The sequence below is a fragment of the Aegilops tauschii genome, chromosome 5 (genome assembly GCF_002575655.3).
Source record: "Aegilops tauschii subsp. strangulata cultivar AL8/78 chromosome 5, Aet v6.0, whole genome shotgun sequence".
NCBI lineage: Eukaryota > Viridiplantae > Streptophyta > Magnoliopsida > Poales > Poaceae > Aegilops > Aegilops tauschii.
In genome coordinates, this window is record NC_053039.3 from 419,912,419 (window position 1) to 419,929,958 (window position 17,540).

At 45.0% G+C, this 17,540-nt stretch overlaps 1 protein-coding gene across 3 annotated transcripts; it reads right to left on the bottom strand.

Moving 5' to 3' along the window:
* Positions 1-10,069: 10,069 nt before the first annotated feature.
* LOC120965228 (uncharacterized) lies at positions 10,070-13,909 on the bottom strand. 3 transcript variants are annotated; one of them, XR_005757758.3, is made up of 4 exons: positions 13,222-13,909; positions 11,357-11,494; positions 11,180-11,253; positions 10,070-11,088 (listed from the first exon to the last, which is right to left on the bottom strand). XR_005757758.3 is itself a non-coding variant. In XM_040390662.3 (3 exons), exons 1-3 carry the CDS (start codon positions 13,386-13,388, stop codon positions 11,012-11,014), a joined length of 318 nt encoding a protein of 105 aa, XP_040246596.1. In that variant the 5' UTR covers positions 13,389-13,906; the 3' UTR covers positions 10,070-11,011. The 3 variants fall into 3 exon arrangements, 1 of the variants encoding a protein (XP_040246596.1); XR_005757757.3 differs by lacking the exon at positions 13,222-13,909 and having other exon boundaries at positions 11,357-13,183; XM_040390662.3 differs by lacking the exon at positions 11,357-11,494 and having other exon boundaries at positions 13,222-13,906.
* Between the last annotated feature and the right edge of the window lie 3,631 nt (positions 13,910-17,540).

Sequence of the window (17,540 nt, forward strand, 5' to 3'; positions counted from 1 at the left end):
CTTCCATAGAAGAAAAGTTGAGTAAGATTGATGATTTGTCTAGAAGTGTTGATAGAATTTCTCATGATGTGGAAAATCTCAAGATGAATTTTTGTGTGCCTAAGGTTGATGAATCAATTAAAGCTCTTTATGTTTCTATGGATGAAAGTAAGAAAAGAACCGCTATGCTTAGAGCTAAAAGAGAATTTTTAGAAAAAAGCGTTTTCTAGTGATTACTTTCGCAAAAGTGATGAAGATCTTAAAATGATTGGTGTTTCTTCTATTGATTCCTTGTTTAGTAAAGTTAAGATTGATGAAAAAGGGACTGAAGAAGAGTCAACTTTAGCTAGAAGGCATCCCGATAATTTAGAGGGTGAAAATCTTGTTGAGAAAATTGATGAAAGTGGGTTTGAAGAGGTCAAAACTTTAGCTAGTGATGTGCCCACTCTTTTGGATTACAAAGACTTTAATTATGATAGTTGCTCTTTGATTGATTGTATTCCTTTGTTGCAATCCATGATAAATTCACCCCATGCTTATGAACAAAATAAAGCTTTTACTAAACATATTGTTGATGCTATGATGAAAGCTTTTGAAGAAAAATTGGAATTAGAAGTATCGATTCCTAGAAAATTGCATGATGGATGGGAACCTACTATCAAAGTCAAGATTAAAAATTATGAGTGTTTTGCCTTGTGTGACTTGGGTGCTAGTGTTTCTACAATTCCAAAATCTTTATGTGATGTGCTTGGTCTTACCGATCTTGAAGAATGCTCTTTAAATTTGCACTTGGCTGATTCTACTATTAAAAAGACTATGGGAAGAATTAATGATGTTCTTATTCTTGCGAATAGGAATTATGTGCCCATAGATTTTATTGTTCTTGATATTGATTGCAATCCGTCTTGTCCAATTATTCTTGGTAGACCGTTTTTACGCACTACCGGTGCCGTGATTGATATGAAAGAAGGCAATATTAAGTTCCAATTTCCTTTGAGAAAGGGTATGGAACACTTTCTTAGAACAAGAATTAGACCACTTTATGAATTAATCATGAGGGCATCTTATGGATCTCGAACCAAAGATGACAAAACTTAGATCCTCGCTTTATGCCTAGCCAAGGGCGTAAAACTATAGCGCTTGTTGGGAGGCAACCCAATGAATAAAATTTATTTTTGCTTTTTGCTTTATGTTCTTGAGTGTTTGCACAATTATGCTACTGTTATGATTGTGTTTTTTGTGTTTTAATTAGTGTTTGTGCCAAGTAAAGCCTTTATGATCTTCTTGGGTGATAGTTGTTTGATCTTGCTGAAAACAGAAACTTTTGCGCTCACGAAAACAATTCTTATTTTTAACCAGAGCGTGATATAATACCAATGTTTTTTGCAGTAGATTAATATACAAATTACCCAGGTCGTCCCAATGTTTCAGAATTTTTGGAGTTCCAGAAGTATTCGAACAAATCAGATTGCTACAGACTGTTCTGTTTTCACAGATTCTGTTTTCTTTGTGTTGTGTGCTTATTTTGATGGCTCTATGGTTTTCTTTGATGAGTTTTTGCCATAGAAAAGTTGGAATACAGTAGATATAATGCAAGAATAAAATATGAATTGGTTTGACATAGTAGTAATTTATTTTTCTTACACTAACGGATCTCACGAAGGTTTTGTTGAGTTTTGTGTGATTGAAGTTTTCAAGTTTTGGGTTATCTTACGATGGATGAAGGAATAAGGAGTAAGAAGATCCTAAGCTTGGGGATGCCCCGACATCCCAAGCTATTACCTCAAAGTGAGCAAGCAACTAAGCTTGGGGATGCCCCGAGTGGCATCCCCTCTTTCTTCTAACGACATCGGTATTTTACTCGAAGCTATATTTTTATTCGTCACATACTATGTGTTTTGCTTGGAGCGTCTTGTATGATATGAGTCTTTGCTTGTTTTATTTTGTGTTTGAAGTCCTTATTCCTTGCTGGACACACCTATTTGAGAGAGCCAAAATTATGTCATGACTTGTTAGAATTGCTCTCTATGCTTCACTTAAATCTTTTATGAGCTATGGACTTGCTCTAGTGCTTCACTTATATCTTTTTGAGCACGGTGTGCTTAGTTATTTTTGAAGAAATGCTCAGTTGCTTCACTTAGAGTAAAATTTTCAAGAAATTCTCTCTTGCTTCACTTAAATTATTTTGAGAGAAAGAAAGAAAAATTATGCTCATGATCTTCACTTATATTTGTTTGAGCTTATCAAAAGCAACATATGAAAATTAGTTCCAAAGTGATAGATATCCAAGAAGGATATAATAAAAACTTTCATGAAGATCATTGGACAAAATAAACTTGATTCCTTGTAATAGTTTTGAGATATGATGATGTGATATGTGAGTTATGTTGATGAGTAATTATGCTTTAGTAAGAATATTGGTGTTAAGGTTTGTGATTCCTATGCAAGCACGGAAGTCAATACTCATGCAATGAAATTATATCCTACTTGTGGTGCATTATTCGGTGTTAATTATGCTTAATGCTTGCTTATGAGATTATTCGTTTCTTGGTTGGTTGCTTATCAATCTTTTGTTAGCCTTCATTTTGCACTAAGTATGATCTCTACTTGTGCATCCAGAAACCATTAAACCAGTTTTGCCACATGAGTCCACTATATCTACCTATATGCGGTATTCCTTTGCCGTTCTAAGCAAATTTGTATGTGCCATCTCTAGTTTTCAAAATAAACTTCTCTTTTGTGTGTTCGTTCCGCTCGCGGAGCGGTGAGGGGTGGCTAATATTTTCCATGCTAGATGTGTTATTCTCACGATGAGTGTTTATTCACTTGTCATTGCACGAGAGTAAGACAAAGGTATTAGGGATGCCCAGTCCCGAAATGAAAAATTAATTTACTTTATGTTGTCAAATAATAAATTCCTTGGAAAGTGTTGGTATGGAGGGCAACCGTGGATACGGCTAGCCATGGAAAGTGAAAGTATGGTTGAAAAAGGAATAAACTTTATTTTCTATCTAGGAACCGCCTATGATATATCTAGTATGAAAAGTGTTGGGAACTCTAAGTCGTTTTCGTTGATGGGAAGGATACACCTCCCAAAATGTTTTTATCTCTAATTTTTCCGCTTTGAGCTCTGGCACCTCTACAAATCGATACTTCCCTCTGCGAAGGGCCTTTCTTTTACTTTATGCAATTTTTATTTTGAATTTGAGTCTCCATCTTCTCTTATAAAATCACCAACTAGGAGGCATTATGATCGTACTTGAGTATTGGGTGTAGTTAATATGCGAGTGTGTTTCATGAATGGATCAATGGTTGAGCATGATGGGCTAGGGAACTTATTTTAGCGTTGATATATTGAAAGACATGGTTGCTTGTTGATATGCTTGAGTATTTAAATTATCATGTCAAAACTAGACTATTGCTTTGAATCACATAAAAGTCCAAATGTCCATGCTATAAAGAAATGAATATGATATGACATGTTAGACAACATTCCACATCAAAAATTCTGTTTTTATCACTTACCTATTCGACGACGAGTAGGAGTTAAGCTTGGGGATGCTGATACGTCTCCAACGTATCTATAATTTTAGATTGTTCCATGCTGTTATATTATCAATCTTGGATGTTTTACAATTATTTTATAGTCATTTTATATCATTTTTGGTACTAACCTATTGACATAGTGCCAAGTGCCAATTGCTGTTTTCTGCATGTTTTTTACATCACAGGAAATCAATATCAGACGGAGTCCAAATGCAATGAAACTTTACGAATATTTTTGATGGACTAGAAAACACCTAATGGGCCCTAGCTGCGCCTGGGGAAGGGGTGCTCCGAGGAGAGCACAACCCACCAGGGCGCGCCAGGGTGCCCCCCCGAACCGCCTCTTTGCTCTATAAATACCCCAATATTCCCAAAACCCTAGGGGAGTCGACGAAATATTGATCCAGCCGCTGTAGAGTCCAGAACCACCAGATCCAATCTAGACACCATCACGGATGGGGTTCACCACCTCCATTGGTGCCTCTCCGATGATGCGTGAGTAGTTCGTTGTAGACCTTCAGGTCCGTAGTTAGTAGCTAGATGGTGTCCTCTCTCTCTCGCTGAATTCTCAATACAATGGTCTCTTGGAGATCCATATGATGTAACTCTTTTTGCGGTGTGTTTGTTGGGATCTGATGAACTTTGAGTTTATGATCAGTTATATCTTTTTATATCCATGAAAGTATTTGAGTTTCTTTGATCTCTTTTATGCATGATCTCTTATAGCCTCGTATTTCTTCTCCGATATTTGGGTTTTGTTTGGCCAACTTGATCTATTTATCTTGCAATGGGAAGAGGTGCTTTGTAGTGGGTTCGATCTTACGGTGCTTGATCCCAGTGACAGAAGGGGAAGCGACACGTATGCATCGTTGCTACTAAGGATAAAACGATGGGGTCTATCTCTACATAGATAGATCTTGTCTACATCATGTCATCGTTCTTATTGCATTACTCCGTTTTTCCATGAACTTAATATACTAGATGCATGCTGGATAGCAGTAGTTGTGTGGAGTAATAGTAGTAGATGCAGGCAGGAGTCGGTCTACTAATCTTGGACTTGATGCCTATATAATGATCATTGCCTGGATATCGTCATGATTATTTGAAGTTCTATTAATTGCCCAACAGTAATTTGTTTACCCTCCGTTTGCTATTTTTCTCAAGAGAAGCCACTAGTGAAACCTACGGCCCCTGGGTCTCTTTCTCATACATTTGCCTTTGCGATCTACTTTCCCTTTGCATTTATTTCCAGTTCTATTAAACCAAAAATACAAAAATACTTTGCCGCACTTTATTTTATTTGCGATCTATTTATTCAATCTATTACAACTTTCTTCTGTCCACGCACCAATTTCTGGTGCCGTTACCCGAAAGGGATTGACAACCCCTTTAACATGTCTGGTTGCAAGGATTTGTTATCTGTGTGTAGGGGCTGTTTACGTTGTGTTGCTTGGTTCTTCTACTGGTTCGATAACCTTGGTTTCTTCACTGAGGGAAATACCTACCGTCGCTGTGCTGCATCATCCCTTCCTCTTTGGGGAAATACCGACGTAGTCCTAGCAGACATCACCTGACAATGGTCTTCTTGACCCTTTCCTTTCTCTTCTTTCCTCCAGCAGCTTCTTGTTCTCTTGGTTCAAGAGAGAATTCCATTGTTTCCTGAGTTGAAGCTCTAACTTTTGACATAGGCTTCCTCTGAGCTGGAGCCTTCTTCTTCATGCCTGGCTTGATGCCAGCAGCAGTAGCAGCAGCTTGCTCTTTCTTGATCAACTTCTTCTTGGAAGTGACCTCCTCATCAGCAATATAATCCTCATCTTCAGATTCTGAGGTTCTCTTCTTCCTATGCCTAGTAGCAGCCTTAAGCAGATTGCTAGGTGTGCTTCTGCTTCCATCATCAGAGCTGCTTGAGGGACTAGTGCCCTCACCGAGATTCTGGTGCTCCTCTGACCTGTTCTGACTGTCAATCTGGTCTGACATAGCTGAAACTGACCCTGTGAATAGATGGGTATAGGTAGAGTGGATGAGCATCACAAAGTGTAGCTGTTTTGGCAAAAAGAATGACTCAAAAACTTAATTTTAGTTTTCTGCAGAAAGCATTTCAGAGCTACCGATATGACAAACTCGGTGACACCGAAGCAGCTTTTGAGTATAAACTGGTGAAATCGGTTAGACCGAGCCACCGTTCGGTGACTCCGAGATGCTATGGTTTTAGTGAGAAAGTAAACTCGGTCACACCGATTTGTACACTTCGGTCAGACCGAGTAGTACATGTGCAATGGCTTGGGCCAAATCGGTGAGACCGAATCTTTCAGATCGGCCAGTCCGAGATGAGATCGGCGGAAACCTAACCCTAAGTTTTTTGGATCAAAACTAATCTAAAGGAAGTTTTAATTGGAAAGGACAATTTCAATCATGGCAGGAATCATGGCATTGTCTTTGTGCTAAGAATCGGACTAAAGAAAGCACGAAAGGTCGAGTTCATACCCTAGCTTGGTGATGAACCCGCTATGGCGACAACGCCGGCAAAGATTCCCGTTGACGGCGGCGAACACCAGTGGCAGGAGGTCGCGGGCGACGAGGAGACGATTCGGAGACTACGAGTCAGCAGAGCTGGACAGGCGCGGGCGAAGGGTTTGGAGAAATTTCCAAATTTTTAGCCCGGGTATATATATCCAGACACTGTCGGTGTGACCGAGTGGAACGACTCGATGGCACCGAGATGCAGAATCGCAAGCGGTTGCTATAACTCGATGTAACCGAAGGGTTCAAATCGGTTGCACCAAGATTAAAACCTAGATCAACTTAATGAACTCGGTATGAACGAATGGGATGGATCGGTCAGACCGAAATGCACTAAGAGGTTTTGGAAATTAAGCCCTTGACGGATCGGTGACTCCGAGTGCTCCTCACCCGGAGGGTCCGAATTTGACTTGTTCAAACTTTGTGATGTAGCATGAATAGAGTTTGAGACGAGAAAAGCATAGATAGCTAGAGGGAGTTCTTAGGCCTTCTTGCCCATCCATTTGGCAAAAAGAAAAGCCAAACAAACAAAGCAACAAATGGATGTCCTCGAATGGAAAAAATATGCAACCAACATGCTCACACAATAAGATAGCAAATAAAATATGTGATAAAGCATGCACAAACACTCTAGCATCTATCAAGCAATTGGCGATGACTAGGTCATCTATATATGAGTATATTGACTGAGGAGTCAAATGAGAACATTTGATCATAGGTCATACTCATCGTTTAAGCACAAGTGGGGTTATCACTTTTACATAAAGCATTGTTGTGTTCACACCATTAGAGTTGCTTTAGCACAATTCTTAGAGCAAAACTCCCCCTAGATGTGATATCCCCCCTAAGAGGGATGAACTAACCTTGGGTTTTGTCGATGATGACTTCATGTAGGTGTTGAAGATGTAGATGCTCAATGTTGATGTAGATCATTTGGAGCAATCCATTGGAGTGAGTTGCACTTTCAATACCTACATGGGTTAGTCCCACAAGGAACATACAAGGATATCCATAGACATAGAGTGAAAACACACATGATGTTGTCCATTAAAGCATTAGGTTACATTCCCTTGTCTTACCAACAAGAGGGTTTGTGACTCCATGAACTAGTGCAAGATGTGGAAGTTTATTGCACTTGTCCTTGCCAAAAAGAATATGAGTGATGTATGTTGGTGGAGTCACCCTCAAGAACTCTCTAGTTCTTCTTCTTTGGGATCCATCGCTAAAGATCCAAAAAAGAGCTGACCGACCAGCTCATTGGTCGCTAATCCTGAAAACAATTTGCTAAAGAACCGAAAAACAATTATGCACCACTGCCATACAACAAAGAGCTGCCCGACCCGACCCTTGTTCCCCAATCCAGAAAACTGTTTGATCCAGAAAAAAATTGCCCAAACCGACCCTTCCTCACCCAATCCAGATGACCTGCAGTTATAAAGAAAATCCGGACGACCTGGCCTTCCCGCGCGCTACCGACGTCTCCCACCACACAAACCTCCCTGCGGCTACCGCCTCTGGCGCCCAGGAACCCATTGCCACCGCTTCCTGCTAGGCCATTCACTGGTGTCAAGCTTTCCCGTCGCTATCGGCTCACACGTGCCCATCCACCATATCAAGGGCCTCATGCGCCGAGCTTCCCTGGACTCTGAGCGCTGCTGCCTCCAGCCACCTGCGAGCCTCCACCAGACCACCCCGTCGCTGCTGATCCATTGTGCCTCCACTAGAATAACTACATATATCAAAGCTGCTGGAGGCTTCAGTCCACACCGCCTAAATAAACCGTAAATGACAAACACCAAAGTCCTAATTATTGAAAAATTTACATCACAAAATGCAGCCAGATCCCAGGCGGATCCAAGGTTGGAGTGGATACGAGTGGGGGGCAGGGGGTTGAGATATTACCGGTTGGGTGAACTCAATCATAAGAAGGCGCCCTTGACCTTGGACCCGCGGAGTGCCTCGAGGGCAGTCCGACACTTGGTGATGGAGCGGAAAATGATGAAGGCGTAGCTGCGGTACCCGACGCGCATGATGACGCAGTTGAGTGCCTTGTGCGGGGCAAAGGACACCACGACGCCGTCCTCGCCCGCGTGCGTAGGCAGGTTGCCGACCCACAACGCGTTCTTCTAGTGGGTGGCAACTTGCGTGGCAGCGACGGCGGCTGCACCCCTAACACCGGCGGGCTCCGATTCCTTCAAGGGTGAGGCCAATGGCCTGGTGGCCTCCATGGCCCTGGAGGGCTCTGTAGACAGTGGATCCAATGACATCCATGGTAGAGGGGATCAGGGTAGGGAGAGGTCAGCAGGAGCTAGGGTTAGTATGTGGGGATTTAGGCTGTCTGTCACGGGGAATGGAACCGAGTGAGGAAACTATCCCGTGCGCCGGACTGTATATACTACGGGCGGGGCTACGCTGAGTCCGTGGGCGGCACCTTTTCTATCCGCGCTTCAACATCATCCAGACACCTATTCCCATCACCGGAACACAAAAAAAAACAATCCCATCACCAAGAATTGTTAAGTGTGACCTTCTCAAAACAAGCAAGTTTACCCAGCACATAGTTCAAACTTTTCATTACGCCTTAATAACCAAGGGAAAATATCTTATTCATAATCCAAGGTTGCATCGCCTCAATCTATCTAGCAAAATAAACACAAAGAAATAGAAACATATGTAGTTAGTCGTTATCTTATTTCTCGGGAGACATGACTTTGGGGCCCGCCCACCGCAACCTCTCGCAACCATATCCTCTCCCCATGACATATTCTTGTCCACGTGTTCCATATGGGGCCGCACTCATACGTATTACCGTGAGGGGTGGGGTGGGGGCAGAGGGACGATCATAGTCGGCTCGAACCCGATTATCCTTCGCTTGGGAAAAATACTCACAACATGAACTTCATAGAAACCTTTTAATTTATTTCGTGGAGTTAGTTAGTAATTACTTTCCGACTTAAATACATCTCAAAAAGAAGGAATGCATACAATATCTCATTTGCATAATATACTTCGCTACCAAAAATAGAATAAAGTAAATGACCCTTATGAAAGAGAGTGTCTCTACAGAAACACAAATAATCATAAGTTTATGTAAGTGTGGTTACAACATTTCTATACATCATACAAGCAGGCACATTGTTGTTTATGTTAATGTTTTATTTCTCATATTTCATTAACCCATATGGATTTGAACAGTATCCCTCCAAACTATATGGCGAAGAGGAATATAAAATATGTCCCATTCACGACTTTATAGGTAGAAATGGCATCTTCCAGCTACTCAGAGTCGATGTATGCAAAAGTTTGACCAATGGAGAATTCAACACCTTCAATCTTCAATCCTTTGAAACTCTTCGTCTGCCTCCTGCTTTGAAATAGATGAACTAATTCCTCCAACACTTAGGTTCCTAATAGCTTTATCATGTAAAACCCAATCAAAGAACAAATGCCATAAGGAGGGATACTATTTCTGTAGTGAAATAGATGAATATAATCCTCATACAAGTAGTCCTAGCAACAAAAAACTATGAGATAGCTATGAATGGTCTAACTTAAAGTGAAATAGATCAAAGATAAAATGCATTTCATATTTATATCAAATCACAGCCTGAATAACAGCAAATTGTGTCACTTGTGCACAACTCATTACACAACATTAGCACATGAATGGAGCAATTTCACTCAAGAAATAAACAACTATGACTAACCAAGGATTATTCTGTATTAGTGCATCATTCCTAATTAGTAAATCATTCAAACTTAAATCAGAGCATACCATAGTTACTAGATATTGTATGCATCTCTATATGTCGTGAGTGGGGCAGGGATGGCCTTGCCGTGTGGGTGGGCCATCTGATTATGCCACCATGAGAAAAATAATCGCAAAACATGGCCTTCATATACACCTTTTAATTTAATTCAAGGAGTTGGTTAGTAATAACTTTCCCTCTTAAATACGTTTAAAAAAGAAGGAATGCATACAATATCTCAGTGGCATAATATACTTCACTACAAAACATAGAAATACTTTAAATGACCCTAATAAAAGAAAGTGTCTCTACCACAACACAAATAATCATAAGTTTATGTATCTGTGGTTCATGCTTCTGCCCGTCCGTCCCGACCCTAATAAAAGAAAGTGTCTCTACCACAACACAAATGACCACAATATACTTCACTACCACAACACATTCTTGAACACTGATAAATGGATCTGTGCTTCTGCTGTTCGTCCTGACTTTGCCCCTGAAGTTGCAAACAATTACCCACCACTACCATCCATAAGTGGTAGAAAATGATGCGCTAAAGATCCGAAGAAAAAAAGAGCTCCCCGAACTGACCCTTTTTCCCCAATCCGAAAAACTATTTGCTACATGTCCGGAAAAACAATCCATAAGTCGTAGAAAATGATTCACTAAAGATCAAGGTTAAAAAAAGCTACCCGACCCGGCAGAAGACCCTCAGTGCCTGCCCTTACATGGTATAAGGGTCGATGCCAGCATCTAGCCTCACCCTTTTGTCTTCTCTCGGATCAAGTGCACTATGAGCAGAATGTCCAGACAACAAAGATGAGCCAGCTTCAGGTGCTGGAAGGATACTCCCAGTGATTGGCATTGCACCATAGTCCACTTATCTTGACCTTCCACGTCGAGGATCATACCCTTGTGATGTGCCATGACTACTGCGACCAGCACCCAAATAATCACATGCGGCATGTGGACTATCATTGTACATCTCCGATCTAGGGAACTCAACAAGCGATGTTATGTTATAAAGCCCACTGCTGGAGAAAAGAACATGAATCCTTGTATTATTGAAAAGACGCCCATCTAGAAGATTCTTAGCATTAGAAGCTCCTTCAATGGTTGCAAACTCCACAAAAGCATACAGCCTTTCTGGAAAAGCTTTGATGTCTGTAACCAAACCTTGTGCTACCATACCCCGCCTTAGTGCCTCCTCGTTAACTTTATGTGTATTGGGTAAGCCCACCTGGAGAACATTGGTAGGAATTTTTGCCTCTCTCATTCGTACTCCAGCAGAACCCTGACAAACAGAACATGATATGATAGTAAGCAACCCACAGATCAAAGAGGACAGTACAACTACAAGAACCAAGAGAAGTAAATAGCAGTACCTTTGCATGCCAACTCACGTTTCACCAGGTGGCTATGATCCTCTACTGTTGAAGTTGCCTGCTTCTGACCTTTCCTATCAAAATCAATACAAATAACTAAATAATAAGACATCGTCCCTTGAAGAACTGCAGCCTAGAAGCACTCCACAAACTCAGTCAACAATAATAGATGCATACCGCTCTCCCTCTGGACCTTCGGAAATCAACACACAATTCCTTGCCCCCTAAATCTTTCCAAATTTTTGAAACTCCCCCTCTACATCCTGCGTTGAGATAGACGGACTAATTCCTCCAACCCATAGGTTCCTAACATCTCTGGCTTGTAATAACCAATCAACAAACAAAAGTAAACATCATGAGGGCATAAATCTTTAGACAACACCAACATAGCAATTTCACCCTAGAACAAGGAACAATCACCAATCTAGGAGTATTTCTATACCTATTAATAAAGGATAATGTTCAAAAAATGGAAGGCCACAACATAGAACAATGGGCGCTTAAGCGCGCTTGAGTGATTTTTCAAACTTGTCAAGAATTTGACTGTTTTGATTAGTATGCACAGGAAAATATGAAACATGGCACACGGGTAGTTGAAGTAGCATCTAAAATGACCTTCATGACATAGCAAATACACATCAGGTTCACACAGCAAGCAAAATGACAACTAAAATGTTGTTCAGTTCAAATAGACATAGCCAAATTCAGATCATCTTTCCATGATTTGCCCAGAATCTAAAGGAAACAACTCCCGTACAGACCCTAATAATAACATAAATGGCATACTGCCATTATTGCGCAAGCAGCTAAGCAGAAGCAGTTCAAAAATAGCCAAATTCTGGCCAAAATTATCAAATATGCTTAATCTACCACTTAGGGCCAAAGCGAAGCGTTTTTCCATTGCTCAGCGCTTAATAGTCGCTTAGCAATGCTTTTCTTGAACACTGATAGAGATATTTGTGTTTCTACATGTCTGTCCAGACCTTCCTTGCCCTGAAGTTGCAATCAATTACCCACCACTGCCATCCATAAGTGGTAGAGAATGATTTGCTAAAGATCCAGGAAAAAATAGTTGCCCGAACTGACCCTTGTTCCCCAATTCGAAAAATGATTTGCTAACCGAAAAAACAATCCATAAGTGGTAGAAAATGATTCGCTAAAGATCAAGGTTTAAAAAAAAGCTGCCTGCCTGACCCTTGTTCCCCAATCCGGAAAACGATCCGCTGAAGATCCGGAAGAACAATTACCCACCAATGCCATCCATAAGTGGTAGTAGAGAACGATTCGCTAAAGATCATGAAAAAAAGAGTTGCACGAACTGACCGTTGTTCCCCAATCTAGAAAACGATTTGCTAAAGATCTGGAAAAAATGCCCAACCCAACCCTTCTTCCCCCAATCTAGATGACCCACGGTTAGAAAGAAAATCCGGACAACCCGACCTCCCTGTGCACCGCCGGCGTCTCCCTGGCGGCCACCTTCGCCGAGGAACCCACTGCCACCGCTTCGTTCTAGGTCATTTACCGATTTTGTTTGAACTTGTTGCATGCTAGGCGGGTTAAAAATGGAAATGTTTACATGGATTCGATGGGTGTTCGAATGGGCCGGGTCACCCATCGGGTGTGGGCATGGGTCATCCATCAAACCCAGGGGTTGGGTCATGGGTCGTGGTTGACCCGGTTAGCTATTCGGGCATGTGTTTGGTAGAGGTCAGCCCGCTAAAACCCGATCCGATTACCAGCCTGACTCAAGGGCCTCGCCCGCCGCGCTCCCGTGGACCTTGAGCGCCGCCATCCCCCAGCCACCTCATGCCTCTTCTAGGCCACCCCGTCACCGCAGATCTCGTGTGCCGCCGCTCGAATAATTACATATATCAAAGCTGCTGGAGGCCTCATCCCACACCGCCTAAAGAAACTACAAATCAAAAGCACTGAAGTCCTAATTACCGAAAAATTGACATCGCGAACTGCAGCTAGATCCCGGGGGGGATCCAAGGTGGGAGCGGAACCTAGTGGGGAGAAGGAGGGGGTGAGAAGTTACTGACCATGTGTACTCGACCCAGATGAATGCGCTCTTGACCTTGGACCCGCGGAGCGCCTCGAGGGCGGCTCGGGGCTCGGCGACAAAGCGGAAAACGACGAACACGTAGCTGCGGGAGCCGGCGCGTGTGGTGACACAATCGAGTGCCTCGTGCGTTGCGAAGGCCGCCATGACGTCTTCCTCGCTTGTGTGCGCGGGCAGGATGTCGACCCACAAGGCGTTCTTCTCGTGGGCGGCCCCTAGCACGGCGCCGGCGGCGCCCTAGTGCCGGAAGGCTTCGACTCCTTCGACGGGGAGGCCGACAGCCTCGCGGCCTCAGAGGGCCCCGCGGGCGGCGGGTCCAACGAAATCGGTGGTGGCGGGGACTAGGGCAGGGAGAGATCGCCAGGAGCTAGGTTCTGGATGTGGGGATTCGGGCTGTCTGGGATGGGGAACGAAATGGGGTACGGGGAACCGGCCCGCAGGTCGGACCGTATATACTGCGGGCGGGGCAGGGACGGCTGCACACCGTTTTCTATCCCTGCTTCAGTATATCATCCAGACAAGGCACCTATTCCCATCACCGCTCAAAAAAGGAAAATGTTTCAAAATAGTCGGATGATTTATTGACTTTGTATGCCGTAGTCGGCCCCGTCCGATCTTACGCGATCGTGTGACGGGAGAGCCTGTGTGTCCGCACGCGAAGCTAGCCCATCTATAGTCGAGTTCGTGATTTGTGCTTGCGTCCCCGTGACTGCCTTTTTCTAAAGGATCCTTCTTACACTTACTTCACACGCAATGATTTCCCAGGTAGTTATACGTGCGATTGTACAAATACTAGAACGTCGTACGGTTGATCATGGGTGCTGCTTTCATTTGGTATTAGGAAGTTGATGAAGTCAATGTTGCGCACACCACACCACGCCTCCTCACATGCAATCCTTGACGCTGCCGCTGATGAAGCCATGTATCTAGGGTAGGGTCATAGGTCTGACCTAGATACCCTCCCCTAGGACTTCACCCTAAAACGAAAAGCAATTGAAGAGGAGTCATCATCCACTCGACCATAAGGCATTCCATTCGGAAGACTCGAAGTCACTCGGCCATGGAGACTGTCACTCGACCGCCAGAAGATCTAAAGCAACTCCGCACTGCAACGGTCGGACATTACATCATAGCTTTAATGGTCATCATGTCTCTTTATTACTAGCATTACCAGTAACACCCCCCTCTTGATGTACCTTAAATTCCTTGTAACGTGGGCTGGCTGGGGTCCTGGCGCACTCTATATAAGCCATCCCCTCCACATGCACAAAGGTTCGCACCCCTGTAAACACACATACGCATAATCCAGTCGACCGCCTCCGGGCTCCGAGACGTAGGGCTATTACTTCTTCTGAGAAGGGCCTGAACTCGTAAAACTCGTGTGTACAACTTCGCCATAGCTAGGATCTTGCCTCTCCATACTACCCCCTATTCTACTGCCAGTCTTAGTACCACGACAGTTGGCGCCCACTGTGGGGCAGGTGTCTTAGCGACTTGTTGGAGAAGTTGCAATTTTTCCGATCCCCATCATCATGGTTTCTGGCGGAGGATTGGCCGAGGGCTGCGAAATCCGTCTCGGCGCGCTCGTGTTCGTCGCTGACCACTCCGCTTGGCTCCAAGAGGCTCCACTCGACGTCGAGGCGCTCCCCGTCCGCGGGCCAACGCACTTTCGCGCGTGCGTCCGCGGCGTCCTTCTGCGGCAGCCGTCGACTCAGTATCGGTCGGCTCCTATGGCGTCCTCGCTCCCTGCTGCTCGCCGGCGCAAGCGTTCCGGTCGGTCGCGACTCCAGCGGTGGGTGAGGCACGCGGTGGCTCGCCAGTCGGCCACCCCACAAGTTGCGGCAATCGAGCCCGACGAAACTCTCTACGGCCTGTTCGACCTGTCGGCTGGCTCCGTCGAGACTGCATCTGAGTGCGACAGCAGCGACCCCGCGGCGGAAGTCTTGATGGTCAACGGACCGCGCAGTCCTCCTGGCTTCCCCCGCGACGACGGTGGCGATGGCGGAGGCGATCCGTCGCATGTCGATGAGGAGTACCGCCCCGAGCCCCTCTCTTCGCAGCAGAGGGAGGAACTTCGTCGCCGTAACATGGATGCGCTTCACACTCCTATGGTTGGAGAAATCCCCGAGGCCCGGGCCTTGGAGGAGGCGCGCCTGGCCAACTTGGCTGAGCGCACTCGACTGGAGAACCTCCAGCATGCACTCGACGAACGTGCTCGGCAGCGGATTCCCGAGTCCAGTCGATGACAACTTTTTCCGCCTCCAACTCAGGTATACCGAACTCCGATTCAGAATCTCACAGCTGCGGCCCGAATAGCAGAGTCGATTCAGCCCTCCCAGTCAGAAGCTGGCAGAGGTTTGATGCAGATCCGGGCTTTACTCCGGGCAGCGGGAGAACAAAACACAATAGTATCTCAGTCGCGGAATAGGATCCATAGCAGATCTGTGATAGCAGACACAGTCCAGTCGGCTCACAGCCTAAGATCGCCCCCGAGGCGTGAGGGACGTGGAGACCAACGAGATCAGTACAGAAACCGTGAGCAGTAGGATCACCGACTCGACCACGATGATCGTCGTCGAGTGCCCACGCCTCCCCAAGGAGTGGGTCATACGTGCCTCGGCAGCACGATGACAGACACCCTCACAGTGGTGGGCGAAGGATTCCAGTCGACCCCCGAGAGCTGGGCTTTGATGCGAGATCTATTCTCGTTCAGGGTCTGGTTGACAGGAACAGAGCTCACAGAGAAGGTCATGATAGAGATTATCCGACCGGCAGCAGAGTGCATGTCTCAGGTCCAGAGTGTTTCAACAGAGCCATCAGGGCTGCAGTGATTCCTCCCAACTTCAGGTTGGCGACTGGAGTCAGCAAGTTCACTAGTGAGTCCAAGCCTGACACTTGGCTTGAGGACTACCAAGTGGCTGTTCAGATTGGTGGCGGCAATGACGAAGTGGCCATGAAGCACCTTCCTCTGATGTTGCAGGGCTCGGCCAGAGCGTGGTTGAATCAGTTAGCACCTGGCGGCATATATAGTTGGGAGGAATTTGTCTGAGTGTTTGTTAGAACCTTTGAAGGTACATGCAAACGACCAGCAGGGTTAACAGAGCTGCAATCCTGCGTGCAGAAGCCGAATGAAACCTTGAGGGATTATATCCAGAGATGGATCACGTTGCACCACACGGTGGAGAATGTGTCAGATCACCAAGCAGTTTGTGCCTTCAAGGAAGGTGTCAAGTATCGAGAATTGAACCTGAAGTTCGGTCGGACCGGGGATATGTCTCTGAGTCGGATGATGGAAATTGCCACCAAGTATGCTAATGGTGAAGAGGAGGATTGGCTCCGGAGTGGCAAGCACAAAACAGTCGCCCAAGAAACCGAAGGAGGGAACTCCAGTCGGAAGCAGAAGCGCAAAGCCGAGCCAGCTGCTCCTGGTGAAGCCTTAGCCGTGACTCAAGGAAAGTTCAAGGGGAAGCCCAAAGGGCCGTGGAATCCCAAGAAAGTGAAAGATCAAGATGGAAATGATGTGTTGGATTTACCATGCCACATTCACACCAAAAAAGATGAAGAGGGTAATCTCATTTACCCTAAACATACCACTCGACAGTGTCGGCTCCTGATCCAGCAGTTCTGAGAGAAACAGCCCAAGGAAAAGGAAAAGGAGTCGGACAAGGGTGAGGATAAGGAAGAAGATGATGATGGTTTTCCCAACGTCAATTCCACTTTGATGATTTTTGCTGATGTCGAGAGCAAAAGTCGACTGAAAGTCATTAACAGAGAAGTGAACATGGTCGCTCCGGCGACACCCAGTTATTTGAAGTGGTCTCAGACTGCTATTACGTTCGACCAGTCTGATCACCCAGCGCGTATAGCCACCCTTGGGAGGCAAGCGTTGGTGGTCGACCCAGTTGTTGAAGGCACTCGGCTGACTAAGGTGTTGATGGATGGTAGCAGTGGCCTGAATATACTTTATGCTGAAACCCTGAAAGGGATGGGCATTCCGATGTCCAAACTCAGTGAAAGCAATATGAGTTTCCATGGGGTTATACCTAGCAAGAAGGCTGAATCACTCGGCCAGATCGCCCTCGATGTGGTTTTCGGTGATCCAAGAATTACCGCAAGGAAAAGTTGACGTTTGAAGTCGTGGATTTCCAGAGTGCTTATCATGCTATTCTGGGTAGGCCTGCTTATGCACGTTTTATGGCTCGACCATGTTATGTGTACCTCAAATTGAAGATGCCTGGTCCCAGAGGAGTGATCACTATCACTGGCAATCGGCAGAAGGCATAAGAGTGCTTCCAGAAG